At 39.3% G+C, this 12,872-nt stretch overlaps 1 protein-coding gene across 1 annotated transcript in view; it reads right to left on the bottom strand.

The window, feature by feature from the left end:
- The window catches only part of LOC135479707 (peripheral plasma membrane protein CASK-like), a 154,955-nt gene that overhangs the window by 14,974 nt on the left and 127,109 nt on the right, over positions 1 to 12,872 (bottom strand). Inside the window, exons 5-7 of the mRNA XM_064759610.1 lie at positions 3,778 to 3,969; positions 3,054 to 3,132; positions 111 to 196 (exon numbers count right to left, since the gene is read on the bottom strand). Coding sequence (XP_064615680.1) covers positions 111 to 196; positions 3,054 to 3,132; positions 3,778 to 3,969 — 357 coding nt within the window. The remainder of the gene's footprint in view (positions 1 to 110; positions 197 to 3,053; positions 3,133 to 3,777; positions 3,970 to 12,872) is intronic.

The raw sequence follows: 12,872 nt of genomic DNA, 5'->3' as shown, positions 1-12,872 counted from the left end.
AAAAATTAAAGTGTTTCTGGACACTGTTTTCTCTGTTGCTTGTCATTTGAGGCACCTATCGTTAGTGAGTACATGTGCTCTTTAAAAGTTACAAACGGAAGAAATCTTACCAGCATCATTTGTAATGTCTCCACGGAGTGGTGATTTACGCTGACGTTGTTGATTTCCTTGATCTCGTCACCTACATGGAGAGTGCCTGTTCAAGACAATCATTTCAAACCATTCCATAAACCTGAAGTACAAACAACTCAATCAAAGTAATCAATAAAACGGCTCATTCACAGATGCTGCATGCAGCTCACATTTACTGAAGGTCACAAAAAAAATATAAAAATATAATATAAACTACAACATCCTCAGTAATATACTATATACAGCAGCTGTGAGCAGCTGGTTTAGTTCAATGTGAGCCAAACATATGGCAATATACCGATCCTCAATGTGAGCCAAACATATGGCAATATACCGATCCTCAATGTGAGCCAAACATCTGGCAATATACCGATCCTAAATGTGAGCTAAACATCTGGCAATATACCGATCCTCAATGTGAGCCAAACATCTGGCAATATACCGACCCTCAATGTGAGCCAAACATCTGGCAATATACCAATCCTGAATGTGAGCCAAACATATGGCAATATACCGATCCTCAATGTTAGCCAAACATATGGCAATATACCGATCCTAAATGTGAGCCAAACATCTGGCAATATACCGATCCTCAATGTGAGCCAATTATCTGGCAATATACCGATCCTCAATGTGAGCCAAACATCTGGCAATATACCGACCCTCAATGTGAGCCAAACATCTGGCAATATACCGATCCTAAATGTGAGCTAAACATCTGGCAATATACCGATCCTCAATGTGAGCCAATTATCTGGCAATATACCGATCCTCAATGTGAGCCAAACATCTGGCAATATACCGACCCTCAATGTGAGCCAAACATCTGGCAATATACCGATCCTCAATGTGAGCCAAACATCTGGCAATACACTGTTCCTCAATGTGAGCCAAACATCTGGCAATATACCAATCCTAAATGTGAGCTAAACATCTGGCAATATACCGATCCTCAATATGAGCCAAACATCTGGCAATATACCAATCCTAAATGTGAGCCAAACATCTGGCAATATACCGATCCTCAATGTGAGCCAAACATCTGGCAATATATCGACCCCTCAATGTAATCCAAACATCTGGCAACATACCGATCCTAAATGTGAGCCAAACATCTGGCAATATATCGACCCCTCAATGTGATCCAAACATCTGGCAATATATCGATCCTCAATGTGAGCCAAACATATGGCAATCGGCAATGTGAGCCAAACATCTGGCAATATACCAATCCTAAATGTGAACCAAACATCTGGCAATATACTGATTCTCAATGTGAGCCAAACATCTGGCAATATACCGATCCTCAATGTGAGCCAAACATCTGGCAATATACCGATCTGCAATGTGAGCCAAACATCTGGCAATATACTGACCCTCAATGTGAGCTAAACATCTGGCAATATACTGACCCCTCAATGTGAGCCAAACATTTGCAATATACCGATCCTCAATGTGAGCCAAACATCTGGCAATACACTGTTCCTCAATGTGAGCCAAACATCTGGCAATATACCAATCCTAAATGTGAGCCAAACATCTGGCAATATACCAATCCTAAATGTGAACCAACCATCTGGCAATATACCGATCCTCAATGTGATTTTTTTTTTTTTTTTTTTTTTTTTTGATTGGTGTTTTACGCCGTACTCAAGAATATTTCACTTATACGACGGCGGCCAGCATTATGGTGGGTGGAAACCGGGCAGAGCCCGGCGGAAACCCACGACCATCCGCAGGTTGCTGGCAGACCTTCCCACGTACGGCTGGAGAGGAAGCCAGCATGAGCTGGTCTTGAACTCACAGCGACCGCATTGGTGAGAGGCTTCTGGGTCACTACGCTGCACTAGCGCGCTAACCGACTGAGCCACGGAGGCCCCCTCCTCAATGTGAGCTAAACATCTGGCAATATACCGATCCTCAATGTGAGCCAAACATCTGGCAATATACCGATCCTCAATGTGAGCCAAACATCTGGCAATATACCGATCCGCAATGTGAGCCAAACATCTGGCAATATACTGACCCTCAATGCGAGCCAAACATCTGGCAATATACCGATCCTCAATGTGAGCTAAACATCTGGCAATATACCGACCCTCAATGTGAGCTAAACATCTGGCAATATACTGACCCCTCAATGTGAGCCAAACATCTGGCAATATACCGATCCCAACCATGGCCATCCTTGACATATTACTCAATCACCATGCATTCTGGTATCTCGGTGATGTCAAGTTTGAATTCTAGCAGAAAAAAAGGAGGTTACCTCCAAATCCTGAACATATTTCACCAATAAAATATAACTGAAGAACACTGAAGTCTTCATGTATTTAATAATATTTTGAAGATAAAGATCCATATGTCTATTCGGATAAATGGAGAATTCACAGAAATCAACCCAATCAAATAAACAGAATCAACGCAGAAGTAAATGAGTCGAAACATGTTCTGTGTAAGTGGTTGAGGATTTTGCCCAATTCATTTGATTTATGTATTTATTTGATTGATGTTTTACGTCGTACTCAAGAATATTTCACTTATCCGACAGCGGCCAGCATTATGGTGGGTGGAAACTGAGCACAGCCCGGGGGAAACCCACGACCATCCGCTGGTGGCTGGCAGACCTTCCCACGTATGTGGGGTGAAATATAAAATAGATGAAATGGGGGAAGCCTAATCCATTTGAGAGCAATGTACCCAGCTCTGATCAGGATAACTCTGTGATTTTTGTTGTTTTGGGAACAACATAAAGAATCAGTTGAAATAAATACTTACTCGATCATGTTAATCAACAACTTTATCTATTTTCTTTTGCTTCTCATCTTTATCTATATCTACCAATTGCTTACCTGAATAACTTATCTGGCCATTGAAAGTTCTGTTTTCTACACATGCAGACAGAAACAAATAAATCTCACCTTGTCTGTGGATCATTCCACCATGCATGATGCGCGCCACTAGACATTTCCCGTCATCATTGACCTTCAACGTGATGCCCTGAAGGTCAAACACATAAAACTTCAACCTTCAACCTTTTGCTTCAACCTTTTTGAATGGTTGATTATTGCATAGAAACATTGTTGAGATGAAGCAGCTTTTCACATGTAGTATTTGATTAATTTCGACACAATTTTTATCGATATAAACCAGGCATTCTTTTTAGAAAAAACACTCATGTACGTATGGTATATGTATAATAAACTTAATCTAAAGTCAAGTGAATCAGTGCAATCTGTTCAAATAATATAACTCTGATATCCTATATATTCTGATGGCCAAAGGTTGGTTCCAGTTCCAGATGTAACAAAATCATGTTTTCTAGGCCATCAGCCAGACACAAAAAGCCACATATGGAATGACCACCTTGCATTTTTCCAGCTTTTCTTGTTTTCTTCCCCCAAAAAGTTACGAGTGTAAAGATTTAACTGACAAACAGCAAATATGAGTAGATGATCAGGATAGAAGCATAACAAAGCTTGACCCTGGGGAACACAGTGAAGCTGGCAAAATGCAAATGGTTGTACCACCTGCCTCATCATGTATTATAATAGCATCAACCAGACCCAAAATCTGAAATTAACCCAAAAAGAAGCAATTAAATATTTCAAGATATGTAAATTTATAGTTTCTCAGGAGGCTTACCATTGGTTCATCTGAAGACTTTTGAAATTGGACCAATCGGATTCGGGCAAGGTTATCCACATCAGAGGCGGAGCTAGAGCTCTCCATGTCGCGATTTCCGTTCAGAAATTTCCGACTAGGGGAAGGCGTGGCTACATAGACATCGTCCCTGTACAGTTCATGAGAAACTACGTCATGGGCCTGCAGTAGAGCCTAAAAGAAAACGGATTGAAAAACAAATATGCTTAATGGAGAGTTTTTATTGTAACAAAGCTTGTATAAAGACATGATTAACATAATTTATTTACTTGACCTTAGCTGACCTGTTCTCACGGAATATCATAAGTTCCCAGCTGTTCTGAATTTTATCCCCTCTCTCTTATGTCTGTTGAAACGCATTGTTTCTGCTAAGTTTTTCATTTATTTGATTTGATTTGTGTTTTTACACTTACATGAGGAAACTGGGCAGAGTTAGGTGGAAACCCACGACCATCTGCAGGTTGCTGGCAGACTTTCTCATGTATAGAGAGGAAGCCAGCATGAGGTAGACTTGAATTCATAGTGGCCTCATTGATGACAGGTTCCTGGGTCATTGTCCTGCACTGGCCCACTAGGCACCTCGGGCCACAGAGGCCCCCCTCAGTTTTGTACTATAAATATGAAATATCTGACTACAATTAAAGGATGTATAATGTGGCTTTAGGATGATGCAGCAATAATACCTTCATCTGACACCAATATACATTCATCCCATAGCCGAAGGTATGATGTACTCATCTTTTTTTATGATTCTCCAATGTCATGCTCACAAATTTTTCACTTAGACAATGGCCGCCATTGTTTCGAGTGGAGGAAACCAGCCACACAGGTATTGTTGACAGCTGATTGTCACCAATTTCCCATGAAAGTGGGAGTGAAGGAAACCACAAATTCTGTGTCCTTTTCGACTGAACCCCCACCTCAAGCGTCCTTGTGATCCATCTTAATTACAACAATATACACTGTGATGGCTGCAGGACAGGTGGATAATGCAGGACACACAGGACAGGTGGATAATGCAGGACACGCAGGACAGGTGGATAATGCAGGACACGCAGGACAGGTGGATAATGCAGGACACGCAGGACACATTAAGCGTATGACAGCCAGGCAACACAAGCCAAGCATTCAGTTATTGATTATCATTATACCTACATGTACATTTCGTTTCACAGCTAGGTATCAGATACCTATCACGTCTACTATTCAACACTCAGATTTTCTCCTGCCTCTACTATCAAGCTCTCGATGCTTTCCAGTTTCCAGAAGCATCCTACACATCTCCAGTCTCAATCTGCTCTTGTCTCCGACCAGCACTGAGATTTGGGAAATTAAAGTACCCCCAAAAGGGCAGGGGTTTGCACTTGATAGATCACTAACTGTTCCCCATAGACAGCTGGGGGCAGAAGTACATCTTAGTGGGCAGCTTTTATTGATGAAGAAATTGAATCAGGGAAACTGCACAGCAGTCAGCTATAGCCTACAGACTACAATAATTACCTAACAACAAAACCTGTCGCCTAATAGAGACCTGAACCTTGAAGGTCCATGTGGGAGTCATCCACAACCACATTCATTCTGCCGTCTTAACTAAAACGATTCTCAGGGAATATTTTTTTTACTCTGTAAGGAAGCCATTACCTACATGTATGCCCCACAACCACCCCACCCACCCACTGAAATGAGTGTTTTTCATTTGCCACTGACAGACCTGTGGCTTTGTATTTTTTTTTTTTTTTTTTAAAATCAATCCCACCATAAGTTTATGACATCGACACTGGTGTACAAGTTCTGTTATAAGAAGCTGGAAAGTTTGACAACTAAGCAAGGTATTAAGTAAAGAAACATTAATTAGTTTTGCCACTGACATCAATCATTTTTCACTTTAATAGATACATGTATAGAGAATGACTCAAATTTAATTAACCAATCAATCATTTTTTTTTTAGTTTGCCTTTGAGACACCATCATTCATTAATGAAGTCAGTGCATTTTTTAATATCCTTTTACAGAGCTAAGCTGATCTAATCAAACTGTGACTCATCAACTTTTATCAACATGAGAGTTTTATTTCAACCATTATGCTAACTAGAACAAACCAATGCGCAATGAAGCACACTCTTGCTGCCTTCCTCTCCGAGCATGTGCGGGAAGGTCTTCCAGCAACCTGTACATGGTCACGAGTTCCCCAGCTCTGCCAGGTTTCCTTCAACCATAATTCTCGGAGCCATTGTATAAGTGAAATATTCATGAGTATGGCATACAATACCAAATAAATAACTAAATAAATCAAACCGAATTTGATTACATTCCATTAAGGTTCTGGAGATGTTGACTGAACAGGAATACTGTCCACTAGGATGTCAAAATTAGAGTTGACGGGATAAATGAATTTGCAAGTTCATGTACTCCATCGGATCTGCTCTTCAGGTTCCTGTCACTATACACCTTCACACCATTGCTGCAGAAATACAGATTTCAAACTTGCCAAAACATGACAACACCGATCACATTATAAAGTTCATGCTTTACATCTGAGAGAACAACATGAAGCAAAACGAAAAACTTTGGCATGTAGAAATACACACATGAAAGTTTCAGTAAAGATCTCTTTCTCTGATCTTCGTACTGTAAATAAAACCACAGGGCTTTGTTTGAACAAAAACTGGTGGGCTATTACTACGCAACCAAATATATCATGGCCATGTAACTCTTGTGAGTGCATCAACCAACTTTTATACTGCTAATACAGTACTAGGATTTTGAAATTTGCACTTTGTTTATCGAAACTCTTTGGGTCCAGTTCTCCCCCTTAAGGTACCAGGTCCATTGGTGAAGATTTGCACATTAGTTCTGGCATGTCTGGGAATATGAGGAGACAAGGCTATGGTGGATGTTCTAATACTGGACAGAACAAACACAATCTAGCTCCTCGGACAGAGTATTGGGGGAAGCCATCAGTTTTCTAAAAAAATTTATAAGCATTGATCTTTTTTCAGTACGTGTTGTGCACTTTACTAGGTTCTGCCTTGTGTATTTTGGCCTGGGAGTGCACACGCATGTTCTGGTGTGTATGGATATCTTAAGCTGTATTTGAAGTTCTAAAGGCTCACAACACTAGTTTTCCATAACTCAGCGTGGCTAGACTGCAATATGACAACTGGCGGACAACACTAGTTCTCCATAACTCAGTGTGGCTAGAGAGCAATATGACAAGAGGCTGGTAACACTAGTTCTCCATAACTCAGTGTGGCAAGAGAGCAATATGACAAGAGGCTGACAACACTAGTTCTCCATAACTCAGTGTGGCTAGAGAGCAATATGACAAGAAGCTGGTAACACTAGTTCTCCATAACTCAGTGTGGCTAGAGAGCAATATGGCAAGATTCTGGTAACACTAGTTATCCATAACTCAGTGTGGCTAGACTGCAATATGACAAGAGGCTGACAACACTAGTTCTCCATAACTCAGTGTGGCTAGAGAGCAATATGACAAGAGGCTCCATAACTAGTTCTCCATAACTCAGTGTGTCTAGAGAGCAATATGAAAAGAGGCTGGTAACACTAGTTCTCCATAACTCAGTGTGGCTAGAGAGAAATATGACAAGAGGCTCCATAACTAGTTCTCCATAACTCAGTGTGTCTAGAGAGCAATATGACAAGAGGCTGGTAACACTAGTTCTCCATAACTCAATGTGGCTAGAGAGCAATATGACAAGAGGCTGACAACACTAGTTCTCCATAACTCAGTGTGACTAGAGAGCAATATGACAAGAGGCTGACAACACTAGTTCTCCATAACTCAGTGTGGCTAGAGTGCAATATGACAAGAGGCTGACAACACTAGTTCTCCATAACTCAGTGTGGCTAGAGAGCAATATGACAAGAGGCTGGTAACACTAGTTCTCCATAACTCAGTGTGGCTAGAGTGCAATATGACAAGAGGCTGACAACACTAGTTCTCCATAACTCAGTGTGGCTAGAGAGCAATATGACAAGAGGCTGTTAACACTAGTTCTCCATAACTCAGTGTGTCTAGAGAGCAATATGACAAGAGGCTGGTATTACTAGTTCTCCATAACTCAGTGTGGCAAGAGAGCAATATGACAAGAGGCTGTTAACACTAGTTCTCCATAACTCAGCGTGGCTAGAGAGCAATATGACAAGAGGCTGGTATTACTAGTTCTCCATAACTCAGTGTGGCTAGAGAGCAATATGACAATAGGCTGGTAACACTAGTTCTCCATAACTCAGTGTGTCTAGAGAGCAATATGACAAGAGGCTGGTAACACTAGTTCTCCATAACTCAGTGTGGCTAGAGATCAATTTGACAAGAGGCTGGTAACACTAGTGCCCCATAAATAAGTGTGACTAGAGTGCAATATGACAAGAAGACATCCTTCTTAAAGAGGCTTAATTAAATCACAAAAGCCATACTCATGTGCAACAACCATGAATGAAAGTAACACGTGATACGCTCTCTTCCATCTAAAGGAACCGCATCCATTAAAAATAGAAGCTGAAATAGTTTATAATCAATGCAAGTATCTCCATTCCACCACTAGCAACCTCCAATTCAATCAACAACTGATTAATTTTAACTAAAAGACATATACATGTAACAGGTCACCATGTTCTGCCTGATATAGTGTTTTTGTGCCATTACTACACCCGAGTAATTCATTCATTCCTAAAATCCAAAACTGTCTTAAAAAAATACACAAAATTGTCTTAAATTATAAGATTACACAGATATGCATGTAAATAAGTACAAAAGAATACCAGTCACTGAATAATATGACCTAACTTACACATCTATAATTACCAATGAACGAAGCCTATCACCCAAGTTTCAGGTTGCTACGGCATAAGACCAAATGATATGGATGACAGAAACAAATATAATTTACGTGTGATAATTGTTGCATGATGAGCAAAACAATCTGAAGCAAATTGAGTTGAGACCAAAAACATAAAATCACAACTTTTTACAGAACCATAATTTAATTACAGCCCAAACGACAAGAATTTAGTAATTTCACAAATCATGTTTAGAGTTCTTAATTTGATATCTCATACAGATATTGATCTCTGATTATTAATGGATGAAACCTAATTTGTCTTTCTTATCAGAAATTTGTCCTGGAATCTAGTGAACTGGTGGAAATCTTTAATAAACAAATTATCTTCATGTAATCATTATTCTAAATAAATTACAATAATGTATATCTCTCTTTCACAGTTAAAATGACTTTATTTTATACACATAACAATGCCATATAAGCACAGAACATTCAAAGTCACTGCAAAGTTTTTAGAAACTTTATAGCAGAATTAAGCATTCTGCTCTAAGGGCTGTAGTTGTGCGTCAGGGCCCTTGCAGGCTGGCATGCTACAGGAATTTTCAAGCAGCAAAAGATATGACTGACATTGCCATGGCCAGCATGAGGTTAGCATTAACTATGCAACTACCAAATCAGAGCAATTCTCATGGGGCCAAAGCAAATTTTTTCTTTCGTAAAATCTAATTCTTTGCAGGACTTGCATCCAAACCTATGCAAGTACTCCACGAACAAGTGAGTTTCATTGTGTGTGTTTCAAGACTGAAAGTAACAGAGCTTTCAGTTTTAAACCTGTGGCTTATTGAGTTCTTCAAAGACTGTTTTGGAAATGAGTCTTGTGATTACTGACTTGGAAGATCCCTTTATGGTTTATAAGTGGCATATGAATGTTGGATATTCTACCTGCTAGAATACATGTGGTGTTAGGGCAAGGTTTTCAGGCAGATAGCCAGACAGTTTAACACAGGTCTTAGGGATTCCGCACTTCTGTTTAACACAATTCACCAATGTTTCAGTGTAATATATTACACACACTGTAAATCAATACATCACGTTTTTATAAGCATTTGTGTATGCCTTGATGGAAGTTTTCATGTCAGTCTATGTACATAAGCATTTCTGTATACCTTGATGGAAGTTTTCATGTAAGTGAATGTACATAAGCATTTGTGTATACCTTGATGGAAGTTTTCATGTAAGTGAATGTACATAAGCATTTGTGTATACCTTGATGGAAGTTTTCATGTAAGTGAATGTACATTAGCATTTCTGTATACATTGATGGAAGTTTTCATCTAAGTGAATGTACATAAGCATTTGTGTATGCCGCGATGGAAGTTTTCATCTAAGTGAATGTACATAAGCATTTGTGTATGCCTTGATGGAAGTTTTCATGTCAGTCTATGTACATAAGCATTTGTGTATGCCTCGATGGAAGTTTTCATGTCAGTCTACGTACATAAGCATTTGTGTATGCCTTGATGGAAGTTTTCATCTCAGTGAATGTACATAAGCATTTGTGTATGCCTCGATGGAAGTTTTCATGTCAGTGAATGTACATAAGCATTTGTGTATGCCTCGATGGAAGTTTTCATCTAAGTGAATGTACATAAGCCTTTGTGTATGCCTCGATGGAAGTTTTCATCTAAGTGAATGTACATAAGCATTTGTGTATACCTTGATGGAAGTTTTCATCTAAGTGAATGTACATAAGCATTTGTGTATGTCGCGATGGAAGTTTTCATGTCAGTGAATGTACATAAGCATTTGTGTATGTCACGATGGAAGTTTTCATCTAAGTGAATGTACATAAGCATTTGTGTATGCCGCGATGGAAGTTTTCATCTAAGTGAATGTACATAAGCATTTGTGTATGCCGCGATGGAAGTTTTCATCTAAGTGAATGTACATAAGCATTTGTGTATGCCGCGATGGAAGTTTTCATGTCAGTGAATGTACATAAGCATTTGTGTATACCTTGATGGAAGTTTTCATGTCAGTGAATGTACATAAGCATTTGTGTACGCCTCGATGGAAGTTTTCATGTCAGTCTACGTACATAAGCATTTGTGTATGCCTTGATGGAAGTTTTCATCTCAGTGAATGTACATAAGCATTTGTGTATGCTGCGATGGAAGTTTTCACCTCAGTGAATGTACATAACCATGTAATTTCATCTTTTGATGAACCTGGTGTACTTCAATAGTTTCATAAAGGTGTGGACTTCTACAAGGCTTTAACCTATTTACTTATTTATTTGATTAGTGTTTTACACCGTACTCAAGAATATTTCACTTATACAACAGCAGCAAGCATTATGGTGGGAGGAAACTCACAACCATCCGCAGGTTGCTGCAAGACCTTCCCATGTACGGCCGGAGAGAGAGGCTTTAACCTAGACTAGCGCTAGAAACATGTGCATATAGTCCATGGCAATACCTAGGCAGGTAACTGCATTTTGTTAAAATCTGAGGTTTTAATGATATTTCCTTATCGTGCAGACAGTTATTAGGCTCAAGTCAATCAGTTGTCAATCCACATCTTCCAATACATTTCCCAAAAGTAAAATGTCTACAGGGTTTATAATCCAGACATGGTCAAAGTGACCTGATACACTACAAAACTTTGGACACACAATGAAAAAGAACTGCTTTACTAGATTAGGGTCAATGTCGACACAAAAGAGGCTTTGAAGCCATAGTGGTAATAAAAATCTGATCATGTAGAAAATAATATATACTGCATGAAGCAAGAAATATAACTCAACCTGGCTATTACCAGCATGAAAGAAAACTCCACTACAATTTGTCTACTTCATTTTGTTTGCTGTTTGATGCAGCATACTCTCCACAATGCATGACTAAAGTTAGATATCCACAAACACGTAAATCTGCCTGTCTGAGGGAAATGAATATAGCTCTACTACTGCCGGGTGTCAAAACAGTGTAAAACGTCAAGGCAAATGATGTTTAGTGCAAAATTTTCCCCCAAGAAATAATTATATTCCCCTCACGTTTCCTTGGTGTGCTGCATACCTGTGGAATATGAACTGATCAAATCTGAGGTTAGAAACAATGTAATTAGAAAACGCAGAGTTGGAATTATTAAAAATATTACATCACTGTCAGTATAGTTACAACTGTTCTTGAAAAGTTGAAAAAAAAAAAAAGAATTGGAGAAATGAAACCGTCTTGTCTCTGAGCCAACAGTGAATCTTTGTTCATGGGAGCGTCCCCTTACATAACAGTTGGTAGATGAGGGAAATCTTGGAAGGAACTTCTGCTCCTTAGCCAGTGCCAGATATACCTTCTATTATACACCTGGAACCTTAAAAGAAAAATGCCAGCTATCAGCTTGTGTGTTTGTAAACCAGCGACTTTTCTTTATTCCCAGTCAAGGCTTGAGGTGTGCAGTGTAGCACTTGACAGACTCTTAGTGTATAAAACACTGACTCCTGCAAACATAATCACAGCTTCAATCTTCTAACAGGACTTACAAGGTATTAACCCTACAGAACTGTTACCCCAATTTACAGGATTAAGAGAAGCCTTTAGGAGGATACACTCCTTGCTGGCTCTTAGGACACCATCTGCTGTGCAACTGATCAACTTTATTAAGTTGTGACTAAACTTTACTGAGTGCATGGTAAAAAGAGCAGTTCGTAAAACTGCACAGTGTTCAAGTGAGGTGATGCATTCAAATACTATCCTCCAGGCCATAAATAAAGAAGAATGACAAATACTATTCTGTGATTAGATAGTGCAGTTAAATAGAAAAAAGGCCAAAATTACTACAATGTTATAAATATAACTGTTTATCACAGAAGGTTGCAGAGGAGTGATTTCATATGTTATAGTGTTGTAAATCTTTGCCGTAGCAAAAGACGTCATTGTGGGCAGTAGTATTTGTGTGCAAATTGGGAATTGCATTTGGCAATCTGTGTACTATGGGTGGCAAATGAAACCCTTTGAATGGCTGCGCAAATGTTAAGTTATGGTAATAAAAAAACCTTCCTTATGGGGGGGGGGGGGTTCGAGCTGCAAATCACTAGCATGGTCCTTGATATGCAAATTGCTGCCCATAAATGAGCAAATACTCACCTGACAACAATCACTCCCTAAAAAGTTCTCAAAAAGACAAAAAGCTTCTCTAGATCTATAGGTGTTTAATTATACACTGTAGCTCTGCTTGAACGCCTTACAAAAGTCTGTGTTTACAGGAGAACAGAGTCAACTG

Source organism: Liolophura sinensis, chromosome 12 (genome assembly GCF_032854445.1).
Source record: "Liolophura sinensis isolate JHLJ2023 chromosome 12, CUHK_Ljap_v2, whole genome shotgun sequence".
Classification (NCBI taxonomy): Eukaryota; Metazoa; Mollusca; class Polyplacophora; order Chitonida; family Chitonidae; genus Liolophura; species Liolophura sinensis.
This window is presented reverse-complemented; position numbering and strand designations above follow the sequence as displayed.